This window comes from Bison bison, unplaced genomic scaffold (assembly GCF_000754665.1).
Source record: "Bison bison bison isolate TAMUID 2011002044 unplaced genomic scaffold, Bison_UMD1.0 scf7180017864368, whole genome shotgun sequence".
In the NCBI taxonomy this organism is placed as follows: Eukaryota; Metazoa; Chordata; class Mammalia; order Artiodactyla; family Bovidae; genus Bison; species Bison bison.
In genome coordinates this window covers 1,571,329-1,590,693 of record NW_011494940.1, presented here as the reverse complement: position 1 = coordinate 1,590,693, position 19,365 = coordinate 1,571,329, and the positions used below count along the sequence as shown (strand labels likewise).

General features: G+C 38.1%; 1 protein-coding gene across 1 annotated transcript in view; it reads left to right on the top strand.

Moving 5' to 3' along the window:
• Nucleotides 1–19,365, top strand: part of CCDC176 (coiled-coil domain containing 176) — a 44,807-nt gene that overhangs the window by 13,594 nt on the left and 11,848 nt on the right. Inside the window, exons 3-9 of the mRNA XM_010855758.1 lie at nucleotides 1,897–1,962; nucleotides 4,908–5,051; nucleotides 11,423–11,503; nucleotides 12,217–12,287; nucleotides 13,489–13,633; nucleotides 14,688–15,181; nucleotides 17,530–17,631. Of these exons, the coding sequence (XP_010854060.1) occupies nucleotides 1,897–1,962; nucleotides 4,908–5,051; nucleotides 11,423–11,503; nucleotides 12,217–12,287; nucleotides 13,489–13,633; nucleotides 14,688–15,181; nucleotides 17,530–17,631 (1,103 nt within the window). The remainder of the gene's footprint in view (nucleotides 1–1,896; nucleotides 1,963–4,907; nucleotides 5,052–11,422; nucleotides 11,504–12,216; nucleotides 12,288–13,488; nucleotides 13,634–14,687; nucleotides 15,182–17,529; nucleotides 17,632–19,365) is intronic.

Here is a 19,365-nt window from a genome sequence, read left to right as displayed (position 1 = left end):
GTGAGAAGTTTGCACAGAACTCCAGGTGCCTGCAGTAAATAAGCGCCTAATCTCTGGGGTGGCGGGACAGAGAGCTATGTTTGCAAGCAAACCCTCAAGGACTGAGGCAGCTCCCAGAGCTGTGTCCTTCAGACAAAGGACCCCATTCTCACAGGCAGCTCCCTGCATATAGATATATATATATGTATATGTATGTATATATACACATGTATATATGTAATAGACCTATCATAAAGGGAAAACAAATGTGGCAAAATTGAGTGAACAGTACATGAGAATTCTTTGTACTCTCCTTGAAACTTTCCTTTAAAAATTTACTCATTTAGGAGAAATGCAAATCAAAATTCCAAGTTATCACTTCACACTTATTAAGATGGCTACTGTCAGAAGAACAGAAAATAGCAAGTGTTGGTGAGGATGTAGAGAAATTGGAATCCTTGTGCAATTTGGTGGCAATGTGAAATGGTATAGCAGTTATGGAAAACAGTACAGAGATTCATCGAAAAATTAAAAATAGAATTATCATAAGATGCAACAATCCCACTTTGGAGTGGGAATTTCCAAGGGAATGTAAAGCAAGATCTTGACGAGGTAACTGCACACCCAGTGTTCGTGAAACCCTGTTCATATAGTCGAGAAGTGGAAACAACCCAAATGTCTGTTGGTTGATGAGTGAATAAAGAAAGTGTGGTATACAAATACAAGAATATTATGTAGCTCTAAAAGGGAAGGAAATCCTGTTGTGTGCTACAACATGAATGAACCTCAAGGCCATTATGCTAAGTGAAATAAGCCAGTTACAAAAGGACAAATACTGTATGATTCTACTCATATGAAGTATCTATGGACAGGGAGTGTTGCCCCACATTCCAATAAACAAAGAATGTCACCCACCATTCCAGTTCTACAAGGATCAAGCCATTAGCCATTGCAGCCCCCGACCCTCGCCTGCCACCTGCCTCCTTCCACAGTGCGTCCTGAGGGGAGGAAATTCAGGCTGGAGCAAAACAGGAAGCATTCTGAGCTTTGGATACTTGGCCCTAGATAATTAACATACATATCTAAGGAATAATTTCAGCAAGCCCAGGTCTTTACATCTTCCCTGACACAGAAAAGCACTAAAATCATTAACTCAAAATACCTTTTCCTTGTGATTACTAGTAACATTCTGATGTCTGACTACATGTTTTTTCCAGCAAGAATCTGCTATATATTCTGCCTGTTCTCTTAACCCTTCTGAGCAGTTCCTCAGAGCTTTCTGAGAGGCTGTTTCCCAGGCTATAACCCTCAGTATAATCCTGGAATAAAACTTCACTCACAACTTTTAGGTTGTGTGGTTTTTCTTCTGTGGACATACCTGAAGTAGTCAAAATCATACAAACAATGTAGAAAGGCTGGGGGAGGGAGGAGAAGGAGTTAGTATCTGATAAACATGGAGTTTCAGTTTTGTAAGGTGAAAAAGTTCCAGAGATCTGCTGCCTAACAATGTGAATTAAAAATGGTTAAGATGGTAAATTAAAAAAAATTTTTTAACCATACACGTTACCCAGGCAATTATGATGATAGCCGAATTTTGGAAACTGGCAATAGCAAGTTAACAGTATAAATAATGTCCTCTTCTCTCATCTTCCCACCTTACTCCACCTCTCCAACACTACTGGTTTATTTTATTCCATTCTGTTCTGTTCTATTGGCTGTGCCGTGCAGCATGTGGGATCTTAGTTCCCTAACCAGGAATTGAACCCATGCTCCCTGCACTGGGAATATACAGTCTTAACCACTGGACTACCAGGGAAGTACTCCCTACTGGTAATAGCACATGAAAACTGGGCTATGTAATTAAGTTAGGATACAGAGAAATTTCTTTACCTTCCTCTTTATTTTCATTTTCTACAGATTGAAAAACTGAAACAGCAATTGAATGAAACAAAGGAAAAAGCCCAAGAGGAGAAGGAAAAATTGGTATGTACACTGATGCCTCACTTATTGGTGGTCAGGTTTCTGGCAAGTTCAGATATTTAAGACACGAGAATAAGTTAAGTCCTCTTGAGAACTCAGTGATCTTAAAGCTCATACATTTGATTGTACAGATGCTCAAAAATAACATGAAATTATGTTATTGTCGAAAATCATCTCGTAGTAGTTCTTGATCTTGAGTAGTTCTCTGATCTTGAGCTCTAGGGCTTTTCAGTGGACAGCGCTGGGAAACATATTTTTTGAAGATTAAAATATATCATGAGCTCATGCTAATACTTTAAATTCAGATGCAAGAGTACAGGATTTTTACTTAACCCTATCTGTGTCTTCTTTCTCCCTCACCCAAAATCCTGGTTCTTAATGATACCAATGTAACTGTGTATTTTCTTCAAACCTCAATACATCAAAGGCACAGAATACTAATATCAATACTACTACCCACATAAACTGGTGGATACAGTTTAGGATTTGAGTTGGCGGGGGGAACTTTTCCCATTAGGATATATACCAATAGTGATCTATAGTCAAATTCAGTTCAGTTTAGTTCAGTTGCTCTGTCGTGTCCAACTCTTTGTGACCCCATGGACTGCAGCACACCAGGCCTCCCTGTCCATCACCAATTCCCAGAGTTTACTCAAACTCATGGCCATTGAGTCGGTGATGCCATCCAACCATCTCATCCTCTGTCGTCCCCTTCTCCTCCCACCTTCAATCTTTTCCAGCATCAGGATCTTTTCAAATCTTCACATCAGGTAGCCAGATATTGAAGTTTCAGCTTCAGCATCAGTCCTTCCAATGAATATTCAGGACTGATTTCCTTTAGGATGGACTGGTTGGATCTCCGTGCTGTCCAAGGGACTCTCAAAAGTCTTCTCCAATACCATAGTTCAAAAGCATCAATTCTTCTGCGCTCAGCTTTCTTTATAGTCCAACTGTCACATCCATACATGACTACTGGTAAAACCATAGCTTTGACTAGATGGATCTTTGTTGGTAAAATAATGTCTCTGCTTTTTAATAAGCTGTCTAGGTTGGTCATAACTTTTCTTCCAAGGAGCAAGCATCTTTTAATTTCATGGCTGCAGTCACCATCTGCAGTGATTTTGGAGCCCCCCAAAATAAAGTTTGTCACTGTTTCCACTGTTTCCCCATCTATTTGCCATGAAGTGACAGGACCAGATCCCATGATCTTAGTTTTCTGAATGTTGTTTTAAGCCAACTTTTTCACTCTTTCACTTTCATCAAGAGGCTCTTCAGTTCCTCTTTGCTTTCTGCCATAAGGGTGGTGTCATCTACGTATCTGAGGTTGATATTTCTCCTGGCAGTCTTGCTTCCAGCTTGTGCTTCATCCAGTCCAGAATTTCTCATGATGTACTCTGCATATAAATTTAATAAGCAAGGTAACAATATACAGCCTTGATGTACTGCTTTCCCGATTTGGAACCAGTCAGTTGTTCCATATCCAGTTCTAACTGTTGCTTCTGATCAAATTAACAAGGTCTAAAAACAATTTGAAATAATTCCTTTCTGTAAGGTTATGCCACCAACTCAGCAATACATTTTGCTTTTTTTTAGGAGTTGCTTTAAGAAATTAATGTGAAATGATATAACTATATAATTATAATTATGTAAAATAGTCTTCCCTGATGATTCCGTGGTAGAGAATCCACCTGCCAAGTAGGAGACACCAGTTTGATCCCTGGGTCAGGAAGATCCCCTGGAAAAGGGAATGGCAACCCACTCTAGTATTCTTGCCTGGTAAATTCCATGTCAGAGGAGCCTGGTGGGTTACCATGAGGAGCCTGGTGGGTTACCATGAGGTCATAAAAGAGTTGGACATGACTGAGCAACTAAACAGCAGCAGCAATTATGTAAAATATTTATGTGTTTCCAAAGTAAAATCTATCAAACACAGTCTATTCTGAGAAATGTAACTCCTGTCCATGTCTCCATGGACAGAATATACCAGAGTATATAGTCAAAATGGGTTTATACATTGGGAATATATAATGGGACAATATACCAGAGTATATTGTCAAAATGGGTTTCTGTCAACATGATAGGTAAGAAATGATATTTTATTGTATTTCAATTTGCATTTCTCTTATTCTGAGCTAGATTGAGCATTTTTTTCATGTGGTTAAGTGTCTTTTGCACTTTGATAGCTCTTTTCATTTGTTAGTTGTGTTACTGGCCCTTTTTCTCCTCCATTTCCCTCCCCCCTTTTTTTTCTCTTTACTCTCTCTTCTTCCCTTTCTCCTCTTCCTTTTCTCCTCATCTCTCTTTTTCCTTTTCCTCTGTCTTCCCCCTTCCTTCCTCTTTCTCTCACCATCTTCTCTATTTATTTAAGAGATATTGGCCCTCTCCTTGTCTCTTTGCTTACTGATTTTAATTTAGGATCAGGGATGTTATTTATCTCTCTTATAGATTAAAGATTTGTTTAGTCTTCTCATGAGGATTTCCCAGGTGGTGTTAGTGGTAAAGAACCCACCTGCCAATGGAGGAGACATAAGAGACGTGGGTTCGATCCCTGGGTTGCAGAGAGCCCCTGGAGAAGGGCATGGCAACCTACTCCAGTATTCTTGCCTGGAGAATTCCATGGACAGAGGAGCCTGGCGGGCTATAGTCCATAGGGTCACACAGAGTCAGACACAACTGAAGCGCCTGAGCACGCATGCAATCTTCTCATACCTCTTTTAAATAATATCTACTTTTCTATACACAATCAGGTCATTTTAGAATTTTCTCCTTATTCAAGGTACTTGGTCTCTTTTAATAAAAATTAAAACTTTATGTGAAGGTAAAAAGGGAGCTTTTTCTTCAAAGAAGAAAGAAAAATGGCTTAAGGCTTCAAATGCAACAGGACTTTGTGTGACCTCTGTTCTTTTTCCTAAGTCATTTACCTTTTTTTTGTTTTGTTGTTAATACAGGAACGAAAATTTACTATGCAAGTAAGTGAGCTGGAGGGACAGTTCCATCAAAAGGCCAAAGAAATTGGCATGATTCAGACAGAGCTCAAAACAATAAAACAATTCCAGAAGAGAAAAATCCAAGTGGAGAAAGAATTAGATGATGTAAGTTTCTTTCATTCTTTCTTTCTTTAAAAAGAAGACATTAGAATTAACTATTTATGTCTGCAAAGGCCTTCATAGACATTGACTCCTGTGAGATGGTAAAGGATTCCCTTTGACATTCTAGAGATTATCTGAGAAAAACAGGGAAGATATATCAGTGTAGGACTGAATGCAGAAAGTCTTAATAGACTTTTGTTTTTTTAAGCATTGATTTCTTTGTGAATTCACCAGATCTTAGGCAATACACCCTCTTGCATTTATCACCAGTTAAACCTTTGGAATTACTACGGCTGTAGAAAACAGTAGTGGCAAAGTAGCAAAGTCCTAAAAGAAAATATATATAGACTGATGAATGATAACTTCAGAAAATTTTAAGACACACTGGGTAGGGGTGGATGGAGTGAGGAAACCTGAGTACTTTCAGAAAGTTTCTCTGACATTGCATACTCTTTCTGTTCCCTCAGTTCAGAATATAGTTTTACTGCATTAATGACAATGCAATAAATGGCATAGATGAGGGCTGGACACAAGTAGCTGAAATCAGCTTTGAGGTTTGGGCAAATTACCTTCTCTATACTTAGGTTTCCTCATCTGTAAAAATTGGGGGTGGTAAGAGTTACTGGCTCATAGCGTTGTTGTAAGGATTAAAGGAGTTCATATATGTAAAGTGAAGTCGGTCAGTCATGTCTGACTCTTTGCAACCCTATGGACTGTTCCTCCACCCATGGGATTTTCCAGGCAAGACTACTGGAGTGGGTTGCATTTCCTTCTCCAGAGGATCTTCCCGACCCAGGGATCAAACCTAGGTCTCCCACACTGCAGGCAGACTTTTTAGTGTCTGAGCCACCAGTGCTTAAAATAGTATATGTCACATGGAATTAACAGTGGTGTGTAGCTCTTTGCAAAAAAAAAAAAAAAAAAATTCTTATTTGTAACATTTACTGATTTCCTTGGTTATAAATACTTATACTATGGCCAATTTCAACAAAGCCACAATGCGGCCAAAAAAAAGAAAGAAACTGAACTCAGAGTGGTTACTTGTGCTGGAGGGGAGGGGAAGGAGAAATGGGGAGATGTTGGTCAAAGGGTACAAACTTTCAGTTATAAGATTGACAAGTTTTTAGGAATCTAAAGTATAATATATTGACCCTAACTAATAATACTGTATTATATACTTGAAACTTTCTAAGAGAGTAGATCTTAAGAATTCTCACCACAAAAAAAGTACTGGTAGTATTGTGACATGATGGAGGTGTTAACTAATGCTACAGTAGTATTCATTTTGCAATATAGTGTATCAAATTAGCAGATTGTACAGCTTAAATGTACATACTGTTTATATGTCAATTATATTTAAATTAAGCTATAAAAAAGAAAAAAATTAAAAAGATTAGCAAAAAAGTGATTTTTTGTGTGTTTCCATGTCTGCCTGCAATGCGGGAGACCTGGGTTTGATCCCTAGGCTGGGAAGATCCCCTGGAGAAAGGTATGGCAACCCACTCCAGTATTCTTGCCTGGAGAATCCCCATGGACAGAGGAGCCTGGCCGGCTATAGTCCATGGGGTCGAAAAGCGTCAGGCATGACTGAGCGAATAAGGACAGCACATAGTATTTTGTATTTCTTTTATACCACTTAGTCCAATCTATCTTGATATTATAGTTATCATTTGTCTTATCTCCCCTGCTAGATGGTAAATTTTTTGAGGCATGAACAGTATTGTGCTTTGTATTTATTGAAGTACAAGATACAGAGTAATGCTCAATAAATCTATGTTGAATACTAAGTGGGTCTTTCATTTAAAATGTAATTGAAGGAATACCAAGTTTTCTACTAACTAGATGGGAAAAATCCTTTCACAGTGTATATGTATATCAAATCATTGTGCTGTATACTTGAAATAGCATACATTTGTCAACAATGGGTTAGGAAGATCCCCTGGAGAAGAGAAAGGCTACCCACTCCAGTATTCTGGCCTGGAGAATTTCATGGACTGTATAGTCCACTTGCAAAGAGTCAGACACTACTGAGCGACTTTCATTCACTCACTCCTCGATAAAGCTGCAAAGTTTTCTAGAAAGAATATCTAGTTTTATAAAACCGAACCAAGTTAAGTTCCTTAACTTTTCAGGAACTCTCAAAATAGCCATCCTGAAGTGTAGGTATACATTCTGAATCAAAGTGAATGAAGAACTAGTTGTTCATATTCGATTGGGCCTTGGTGTGAATTTTTTTTTTTTTTAAAGAACAATGTTGCCACCTAGTGGAGAAATGGATTTTGGACCTTTCGAAAGAGGGTTGGTGGGCCAGGAAAACTTAAAATTCAAAAATAAAAGATCCTTGCTAATGTGAATCATAAGGTGGTTCTGTGGAATCCCAAATATGGAAGAATTAAGGCAGGTGTGGGGCTCACGACTCAAGGGAAGAAAATTATACTGTGCATATACGATTCAATATACAAATTTAAAAGAGGCTAATTAACTTTAGATTGCCAAATGTATTCAAAGCATAAATTTAAAGAAAAAGTAATTTCCATCTACCTGATTAACAAAAGGAGCATTAACCTTATTTCTTCACTTACATATTGTGAACATTTTTCAATGCTATTATGTATTTTTCTATAACACCTTTTGACTGGATGCATGGATTTCCATTGGGTAGATATACCATGATTTATCAATTGGTTCCTTGTTGGACATTTGGATTGTTTTTCTAATTTTTCACTATTATAAACCAAGGAACATCTGAATAACAAAGTATTTTTCTATATTTTTAATTGGTTTTTAGGATAACTTCTTGGAAGTTACAGTGAAATTTATAGATTAAATTACAACATGAATTTTAAGGTTTTTGATATGCATTGCCTAATCATCTTTCAAAAGATTTCTTTATTAATTTATAGATTTTGGGGGAGTCCAATGGCAAATGAAAGGTTTACTGCACCCTACCCTACTTAGACAGTAGACTTCTCCACACATTTATATATTGACAGTAATTCTGAAAGTCTTTCACAGTATGAGGCCTTTTATAAATGTATAAAAAATACAAGAAGAAAGAAGAATATCTGAAAGATCATATGATATGGATCAAATGGAGATTTAATACTGTTACGACAGAGATCACAGTAAGGAAAATTGTTAAATATAAGGAAGGACAATATTAGAAACAATAATAATGATTCTGTGAAAACCCACAAGACCTCCTAGAACTAACACCAAAAAAAGATGTCCTTTTCATCCTAGGGAACTGGAATGCAAAAGTAGGAAGTCAAGAGATTCCCAGAGTAACAGGCAAGTTTGGCCTTGGAGTACAAAGTGAAGTAGGGCAAAGGCTAACAGAGTTTTGCCAAGAGAACACACTGGTCATAGCAAACACCCTCTTCCAACAACACAAGAGATGACTCTACACATGGACATCACCAGATGGTTAATACTGAAATCTGATTGATTACATTCTTTGTAGCTGAAGATGGAGAAGCTCTGTACAGTCAGGAAAAACAAGACCTGGAGCTGACTGTGGCTCAGATCATCAGCTCTTTATTGTAAAATTCAGACTCAAATTGAAGAAAGTAGGGAAAACCACTAGGCCATTCAGGTATGACCTAAATCAAATCCCTTATGATTATATAGGAGGTGATGAATAGATTAAAGGGACCAGATCTGATAGACATAGAGTGCCTGAAGAACTATGGACAGAGGTTTGTAACATTATACAGGAGGTGGTGACCAAAACCATCCCCAAAAAGAAATGCAAGAAGGTAAGGTGTTTGTCTGAGGAGGCCTTACAAATAGCTGAGATAAGAGAAGTGAAAGACAAAGGAGAAAGGGAAAAATATACCCAACTGAATGCAGAGTTCCAGAGAATAGCAAGGAGAGATTAAAATAAGCTGTCTTAAGTGAACAATGCAAAGAAATAGAGGAAAACAATAGAATGGAAAGACTAGAGGTCTCTAAGAAAATTGGAGGTATCAAGGGAACATTTTATTCAAAGATAGGCATAGTAAAGGACAAAAACAGCAAGGACCTAACAGAAGCAGAAGAGATTAAGAAGAGGTGGCAAGAATACACAGAACTATACAAAAAAGCTCTTAATGACCTAGATAACCATTATGGTAGGACACTGACCTAGAACCAAACATCCTGGAGTGTGAAGTCAAGTGGGCCTTAAGAAGCATCACTAAGAACAAAGCTAGTGGAGGTGATGAAATTCCAGCTGAGTTACTGTCACCCTGCTTTTTTAACTTATATGCAGAGTATTTCATATGAAATGCTGGGCTGGATGACTCACAAGCTGGAATCAAGATTTCCGGGACAAATATCAATAACCTCAGATATGCAGATGATACCACTTTAATAGCAGAAAGTGAGGAGGAACTAAAGAGCCTCTTGATGAAGGCGAAAGAGGAGAATAAAAATGCTGGCTTAAAACTCTACATTCAAAAAACGAAGATCATGGCACCCAGTCCCATCACTTCATGGCAAATAGATGAGGAAAAAGTGGAAACAGTGTCAGATTTCATTTCTTGGGCTCCAGAATCACTGTGGACGGTGACTGCAGCCACAAAATTAACAGATGCTTGTTCCTTGGAAGAAAAGCTGTGACAAACACAGACAATATATTAAAAAGCAGAGACGTCACTTTGCCGACAAAGGTCTGTTTAGTCAAAGCTTTGGTTTTTCCAGTGGTCATGTACAGATGTGAGAGTTGGACCATAAAGAAGGCTGAGTGCAGAAGAACTGATGCTTTCAAACTGTGGTACTGGAGAAGACTCTTGAGAGTCCCTTGGACAGCAAGGAGATCAAACCAGTCAACCCTAAAAGAAATCAACCCTGAATATTCATTGGAAGGACTGATGCTGAAGCTTAAGCTCCAATACTTTGGTCACCTGATGCAAAGAGTGTACCAGTTGGAAGAGATTCAGATGCTGGGAAAGACTGAGGGCAAGAGCAGAAGGGGGCGACAGAGGATGAGATGGATATGGATAGTATCACTGTCTCAATGGACATGAGTTTGAGCAAGCTATGGGAGATGGTGAAGGACAGTGAAGCTGCAGTTCATGGGGTCGCAAAGAGTCAAACACAACTTAGTGATGAACAACAACAACAACAACTAACCTCTGTATTAAATGATTATTACTATTCTAAGTATTTTATGTGTATTATTTGTTATTTAATCCTTGCCATGTCTCTATGAGATAGCTTCTATTATTATCTTTCTACCCTGGAGACCTGAGACTTAGAGAAGATAATGATTTGCTAGAACAGCTGGTGAGAGAGGTAACAGTTGAACCTTGGGTCTGTCTGATGGAAAGTCCTTCTCTATTGCTTTTTTTTGTGGCATGAATGTTAGATTGAGCATACCTATTTCATCTGATTAGTTCTTACCAATAAATATAGCCTTCAGAATCAGGGTTATTTAGCTCACTTTTTTTTTTCTTTTGCCTAGAAGAATTTTCTGTTCTTTTTAGTCTATGTAGTTTTAGAGGATAGAAGGATCCATCTATGAGAATCATAGGGAGATACTTTTTATATTTATACTAGAAAGAATTTTCTAAAAATGAGAACTCTTAAAGGGCAGCCTAGGAAATTAACGTGATTTGAATTATTGGTACTTCTGTCTCTAGATATTTTTCTCATAGTAAAGATTCCTGTTAAGTGGGAGATTTGTATAGTCTGACTCCTAAGATTCCTTCCAACTCTGAAAATTATGATTCTGTGAGTTCATGTGTTTAAAATGAAGATATTTGGTGGGGATGAGTATTATAATAACTTATTTGAATGTTCTGAGAACTGTTATTCTTGAAAAGCTTTTTAGAAACTCAGTACTAATCTTGTAAGTGAAAGTGTAAGTCACCTAGTCGTGTCCGACTCTTTGCAACCCCATGGACTATACAGTCCATGGAATTCTCCAGGCCTGAATACCGGAGTGGGTATAGCCTTTTCCTTCTCCAGGGGATCTTCCCAATATATAAATATTTATGAGAAATATGGTACTCGGAGGGAGGGCATGAGGTTTTTCTGTGTGTTAAGATTAAGAGGTAATGTGTGACAGAGAATGTTTCTTGATTGAGAATGTTCCAGGGATATGCCCCAATCTGGGGCTTCCCAGGTGGCTCAGTGGTAAAGAAGATACCTGCCAATGCAGGAGATGCAGAAGTGGGTTCAATCCCTGGGTTGGGAAGATCCCTTGGAGAAGGAAATGGCAACCCCCTCCAGTATTCTGGCCTGGAGAATCCTGTGGACAGTGGAGCCTGGTGGGCTACAGTCCAAGTGGTCGCATAGTCAGACGCGACTGAGCAGCAGCCACAGCATACCCCAATCCACCCCATTTCCTACTGACCAGTCTTTGTTTTTTTTGGTTATTTTAATTTTAGCTAAAGGAGGATTTAAGGAACACAGAGCGGAAACATCAGGAGACACTTAGAAGACTGGAAGGCAAGTTTTTTGAAGAAAAGGTACAACATATTTGCATTAATTAGTAAATATTGTGTGTACTAGAACAAAATAAGTGTATTTATATGTATTCTGAGGCATAACTTTTCATTTGGGCATTTTATTATAAGAAGATTATCTACCGCAGATTATCTCAGCCTTAGTTAGACATTCTTGAAATCTTCAAGAGGGGCTGTCATCTGAGCAAGGCTTCAGGACACAGTGCCCCTCACCCCAGCTTGGTGTCCCCTGGTGGAACTAAGGCTGCAGGTGCCACTTTCCGTGGGGAGGTGGGCTTGGAGAGGTTCCTGTGGCTCATGTGAAGGCCTCCCTTGGTCACGTTAACTAAGGATGTTAATAAAAGGGGCTCAGAAGTATTCTTTAGCATCACAAGTTTCCACATTTCTCTGTGCATCTAGAGTTAATTCTCCACATTATGAGAAGTGCTTTGGAACACTTCTCCTCTACAGAATCTTCTGAGTCCCCATGGTTTTTCTTTAATTCTTTTCATTCTTTAATTTTTCATCCTTAGGAAAGAATTAAATAGATTTTTTCACAAATTGCTGGGCATGTAGGGAAGTGAGGGTGAGGCAAATAAGTACTCATGTCAGGTTTATATAAAAGGATTTGCTTTAAAAAGTGGCTCTCAGTTTCTGGTTTGTGTACTGAATAACCTGGAGTGGGATAGAAGCATAATCTAGATATAACTGTATTAAAAGAGCCTATTTTCTTTTAGCATAGACTAGAAAAAGAGGCTGAAAAGAAGATAATAATGCTGGCAGACAGAGCCCACCATGAAGCTGTTGTGTAAGAGACCACTGCCTCCTTTTTCTTTCTAGTAGCCTCTCTCACCTCTTTGCTAGTCTTTTTTGTTCTTATTATGTTTTCTACCCTCTTCTCTCCAGGTTTGCTTCCTTCATATTTTCTAGTTTACTTTCCTTCTCTCTGTGTCTCCACCCTTTTCCTCCCATCCTCTTTGTAGCAGCAGAGTGTGGGGGAGAAAACTTGGGCTTTGAAGTTACACTTTAGTTCTCAACATGTATACTAATTGACTGTAGGAAGATTTCTTAAATTTTTTGAAATTTAATTTCTTCATCTAAAAATGGTATTAATAATGCCAACTGTGCATGGTTATCATGAGGTATATTAGTGGATATTAATAGTTATATATAATATATTATAATATAATAGTGGATATTAATAATTAGTGGATAGGTATATTAGTTATATAAGTAACTGTGTTGTGTTAATGCATAAACTAGGTCTCAATGTGTTAATGTGTTCAGTCGCTCAGTTGTGTCCGATTCTTTACAACCCCATGAACTATAGCCAGCCAGGCTCCTCTTTCCAAGGAATTTTCCAGGCACAACTACTGGAGTGGGTTGCCATTTCCTACTCCAGGGGATCTTCCTGACCCAGGGATCAAACCTGAGTCTCTTGTGTCTCCTGCATTGGCAGGCAGATTCTTTGCCACTGTGCCACCTGGGAAGCCCCCCAGGTTTCAATGGTTTATTTCTAATCTAATGTGGGTCTGACAGCTGTACTCTAGGGGTGGTTCAGGAACCTGGGCTGCTTCCATTTTGTTCTTTATGTCCAGTCACATGGACAAAGAGAGAGTATGGGAAACACATACCTGCCCTTAACTGCCTTGGACTGGAAGTAACATATCACTCTTTACTTTTCCATTGGTGAGAACTTAGTTTTAAGATCCCCCCCCAAAAAAAAAAAAAAAGATCCCCACCCAAGTATAGAGTACCCACCATAAGCTAAATAAGTGTTGGTCATTATTATTTATTATTATTATTTTTTGTTGCCCACGTGCCTTACAGGATCTTAGTTCCCCGACCAGGGAGTGAACCTGGGCCATGGCAGTGAAAGCTCTGAGTTCTAATCACTGAACCGCTAGGGAATTCCCAATGATCATTACTATTAATGTTAGCGGATAAAGTAGTCACTGATCTACTTTGGTAATATTTAAAACTTAGGTCTGTGTTTTGGGGTCTTTTAGGCAATTGAACAACGCTGGAAGAAGTGTTTTTAAAGAGAATATTTATCTCCAGAAAGCTCTCGCATACCATCTGAAGGAAGCTGATGCTCTACAAAAAAACTCCCAGAAGTTGCAAGAGACTCAGACTTTCCTTTCACAGCAAAAGGTTCCCATTCTCATTTAAACTTTCTTGTTTGTTTTCAACTTGTTTGTTTGGTGAATAGTGAGAACTGAGTATAGTAATGATATATAAGGACAATAGGGCCATTTTTCTTCTGTCTGGTTGATGTATTTTTCTTACCTGAGAAGTTAATTACTGAATAATTTATAAGAAACTTTAGATTTGGCTTTATAAAGAATATCTCTGAAACATAAATGTAACTCCTGTGCTCTAATACATTTGTATTCATTTTATGTTGCTTAGAGTTGGTCCCTGAATCACTTAGGAATAGGTTCTCAGCTGTGACTACAGTGGTTTCCCCATGTAAGGGTGTATTCTCTCCCTAAAGGAAGTCTGGAGGTAAGCAGTCCAGAGCTGGAATGCCACAAAGTTAGCAGACACTTGGGTTCCTTAACTTTGTTCTGCAGCACATGGCTTATCTCCACAGAGTCACCCCATGGCCCCCAACAGCTGCTGGAGCTCTCACAACAGGAAGGGAGAAGAGCAAGGAGGAAGACAGTATGCTCCTCCCTTCAGAGGTCTTCCTGAAAGTGCTATATACATTTCTACTTGCAGCGAAATGTTTCATCAGAGCTTAGTCACATGGCTTTGCTGAACTACTAGGGAAACTGGGAGTTTTCATCTGCGCTTAGTGCTTTTCTGAATAAAATTAGGGCTTTATTATGAAGTATGAAATGGAAAATGGACACTGGGACAGGCAACTAGCAGATTGCCACAGTTGGCAGTATGTAGTTGTTAAATTACTATAGTAATTTTACTGTATAGTCTTATTGGGATATTCTTTTGATAATATAAAATACTGAAGCTTTCATAATTTTAGAAGAAGGAAAATGCCTTGATTAGTAAAATTTGTGGTCTTTGTTAAGTCCAGAAAAGGACTCTTGATGTTTCTTACTCTTTATGCACAGAAGAGCAAAAATATCACCATTGCAACCTGGCCTCAAACTCAAACCTCTTAAAGTAATGGAAATTAGTGAGTAAATTTTACGTCTGAAATTAATTAAAAAAAACTCACACCTCCCTCATCTTTCTGTTTTAGGAGATCAATGATCTATTGGTTAAAGAAAAGATAATGCAACTTACCCAGCAGAAATTACAAATCCAAACTCTTCAGAAGAAGGTAGTAAGCCTGGAGAATGCTCTGGTTTGCATGACCAAAGAGTTTGAGACTGAAGTTTTAAAACTGCAGCAACAGGCAATGGTAGAGAACCAAGCAGGTCAGGTTGAGATTTTCAAGCTGCAGCAACTTCTTCAGATGAAGGACAAGGAAATGAATCGAATAAAGAAGCTGGCCAAGAACATACTAGATGAGAGAACAGAAGTGGAAAGATTCTTTTTAGATGCTCTACACCAAGTAAAGAAACAGATCCTATTTAGCAGAAAGCATTATAAACAGTTAGCACAAACTGCTTTCAATCTTAAAATGAGAGAGGCGTGTGTAGGAAGAATGGAATATCCCAAAATCCGAACGTTTGATGGCAGAGAACATAGCACCAATAGCGTGAATCAGGATCTTATGGAGGCTGATAAATGGTACTAATGATGCTTTAATATTTTGTCTTTTGTACTTCTTTTTTTTTTTTTTTGCTCTTTAGAGAAATAAAAATCCTGACAAGTTCAGTTTGACAGTATCTAAGTATTAAATAGATTACTCAGTAAGTTACTTGAGAAGAGAAACTGTCTTACTCATCTTTGTAACCCCATGCTTAGCATAATGTGTGGGGTCTTCTTAGTAGATTGTCTCTCTGTTTTGTATTGTCTCTCTGTTTTGTATGACAGAGACTTGTCAGAGGGATTGTTTGTTCCATTTTGAATGTCACTGTAATATCTTTTAACACGTTCCTTTCTTCCATTTCCTGTAAATTTGTTTCAAAGGTTTGATTAGATTCAGGTTAAACATTTTTGATAAACATACTTTCACAAATATTTTGTAATATTCCCCTTACTATTCTGAGATGAAATTCATAGGTAATAATATCTAACCAAACCTCTAATTTAAAAAATCAACATAACTCTGTCATAACCGAAAGTCCCTACAAGTGTCTAAAGTACACTGAAGAGATCTGCTGCCACCATGATGAAGGCAGACAGTTGCAGACTATATACCCCTGGAGAAGGAAATGGCAACCCGTTCTAGTATTCTTGCCTGGAGAATTCCATGGACAGAGGAGCTTGGCGGGCTATAGTCCATAGGGCCACAAAGAGTTGGACATGACTGAGTGACTAACACGCACAGGCTATATACAATAATTAATTATTTCCTGTTAGCATGAATATCTGTTTGAATACTTTCACCCTATAAACCATGGATTATAGTACATTTTAAATATTACTCTGAAAAAATTGTTTTATATCCCTGTGCAATTAGATTCTTCAAGGGCCTTAAGAAATTTTAAAAAATCCCTACTACCATGCACTTAGTATCTTATTAAGAGGGGCTTCCAAATGTATTTTCTGTTTTAAATTATTTTTTAATGGGCTAATATGAAAGTTCTTTTAAATTATATAGCTGTTGGGAAGGTTGAACATGGCCAGTTACTCTTCTTCAAAAATGTCCATACTATAATTTTTTTTATCTTCTTGCCATATTTGGAAGTCTATTAATAACACTATTACTCTATTATAATAATAGACTTATTATAATAACTACTACCAGAGGTTCACTGTAATTTTTTCTATTTTTTTAAATATATCAAGCAAGTTGAGTCCCCACCATATATAAGGCAGTTTCTTTTCATTTTTTAAATCTACTGTATATTAAGTGGTATATAAGTTTTCAGAGGAAGGTACATAAAATGACTCTCCACATTATTATTGCAGAAACTGGACTCTTCCTATTCTGCCTTCTGAGCAATTAATCACCTTAACCCTAGTGTTCTATTGCATCTACCAGGAAAGCAGAAATTGTAGTTAAAATATTACAGTATCTGCTGAAGAGGCAGATTGGGAAGGACAAAGTATATGGTGATCACAAGGCAAAATCTAAACTAACCCAACTGACATATATGCAAATGTTTTTTACATTCTACATCTATACTGTATCTATATGTTAGCCAACTTTTGTAAATAGCAAGTAGACTATAAATCCTTTAGAAAAGTTATGGTATAGATAAATACCTGCCTGGAAAGCTTAGCTATACCCTTATTTGGAGGTAAGAAGTAAACTAGATAAGTTACATGTTATTTTATATATTTACCTCTCATCACTCTATTTTCATAGCAAAATATCTAATACTAAAGACATGCTAAAAGGAATTTATCCGTAATTGCACCAAACAACTATTTTTTCTTACTTCTTTTGTCTTTGTGGATACATAATTATCTGGATACATAATTTTGCCTCACAACTTTCTATTCTGTTTATTTGCTTAATCTTTGGGCACAGATTTTTTTCATGTTGTTACAGTTTTTATTTCATTTTAATTACTATGTAAAACTTCAAATTGGCTAGCATGCTAAGTCACTTCAGTCGTGTCCGACTCTGTGTGACCCCACAGGTGGCAGCCCACCAGGCTCCCCCATCTCTGGGATTCTCCAGGCAAGAATACTGGAGTGGGTTGCCATTTCCTTCTCCAATGCATGAAAGTGAAAAGTGAAAGTGAAGTCGCTCAGTTGTGTCCGACTGTTCGAGACCCCATGGACTGCAGCCTACCAGGCTCCTCTGTCCATGGGAGTTTCCAGGCAGGAGTACTGGAGTGGGGTGCCATCGCCTCCTCCGAGACATAGTTTGCTTTGTAGTCATTACATTTGGAAACATCGTAATATTCAGTTTATGATTTGGAAATGTTCTTTTTTCATGTTTACATATTTTATATATATTTTAAAAAGAGATGCTTCCTTTGATCATACTTTTTTCCATTTTTTTCTTTGAAATTCTTTAGGACAGATATTCAAGGAAATGTGGATATTGGAGATTTGACCTGGGAGCAGAAGGAGAAAGTCTTGAGACTGCTCTTTGCAAAAATGAATGGCTTTGTTCCTAGGTAACTCCCTATTTCAGTAGTGAAATACTAGTTTTCTATCAAACCTAGAAACCATATAGAAACAGTGAATATATTCTTATTTAGAATTAAGAGAATGGGAAACAAGCAGAAAATAAAACAAGGTCATATTGCATAGCTACTGCAATTCCCAGAGATAAAGAATGGGAGATGTATAAGTGAGCACCAAAATGAAAGAGGAATTAGAACTAAAGGGGAGAGAAAAACTGATTAATCTTAGGTGTTTAAGCTAATGCTTCCTAAGAAGGTATAACATTGCTCAGCTGAATGAGTGGTAACTAAAGAGAAGCATAGCAATTGTTAAGATTCTATTGGTCTGCAAAGATAAGTAAATGATTACAAAGCTGAATAGTAACCATGGGACTCTTTAATATTAAAAAAAAAAAAAAAAAAACGACCTAGAAAGGAAAACAGAAAACCACAGTTACTCCAAATAATTATTTTTAATGATTAGTTTTACTCTTTCTTCACCATGTTTTATCAGTGACTGTAACCCTGGTAATTAACTATAAAGTCGCTAAAATAAATCAACCACTTACCAACTGATTGTTAAATGCTTGGCACCATGGTACTGTAGGGATTCAAAAGAATTAAAGGACATTGCCTTTGATTTCAAGAGCTTACAGTTTGATTTCCCAAACAAAACCAAGCGTAACAAGGAAAATTAGGTGGCACAATAAAGTGTAATTGGACTGCAGGCAATTTGTCAGTGGGCTGGAGTAGTCAGGGAAGACTGAGAGGGCAAATTTGTGGGTGCCTTATAGGATAGTGGTAAAGAGTGAGGAGGGTAGAGAGAGTGAGGAGGGTACATCAGGCTAGGAATTTGTAGACACCATGAGAAAAAGCCCAGAGGGAAGACTGGGTGGAGGGTATTTCAGTTCAGTAGCTCAGTCTGATTCTTTGTGATCCCATGGACTGCAGCATGCCAGGCCTCCCTGTCCATCACCAACTCCCAGAGTTTGCTCAAACTCATGTCCATTGAGTTGGTGATGCCATCCAACCATCTCATCCTCTGTCATCCCCTTCTTCTCCTGCTTTCAATCTTTTCCAGCATCAGGGTCTTTTCCAATGAGTCAGTTGTTCACATCATGTGGCCAAAGTATTGGAGCTTCAGCTTCAGCATCAGTCCTTCCAATGAATATTCAGGGCTGACTTCCTTTAGGATGGACTGGTTGGATCCCCTTGCAGTCCAAGGGACTCTCAAGAGTCTTCTCCAACACCACAGTTCAAAAGCATCAATTCTTCAGTGCTCAGCTTTCTTTATGATCCAACTGTCACCTCCATACATGACTACTGGAAAAACCATAGCCTTGACTATACGGACCTTTGTCTGGAGGGTATTTAGGCAACACTAAGGAGAAATTTCCTGGCTTGAGGAAATTTGGTGATGATAAAGAGTAATTCAGTTCAGTCACTCAGTCATGTCCAACTATTTGCAATCCCATGGACCACAGCATGCCAGGCCTTCCTGTCCATCACCAATTCCTGGAGCTTGCTCAAACTCATGTCCATTGAGTCGGTGATGCCATGCAACCATCTCATCCACTGTCATCCCCTTCTCCTCCTGCCTTCAATCTTTCTCAGCATCAAGGTCTTTTCAAATTAGTCCACTCTTTGCATCAGGTGGCAAAAGTATTGGAGTTTCAGCTTCAACATCAGTCCTTCCAGTGAACACCCAGGACTGATCTCCTTTAGGATGGACTGGTTGGATCCTGT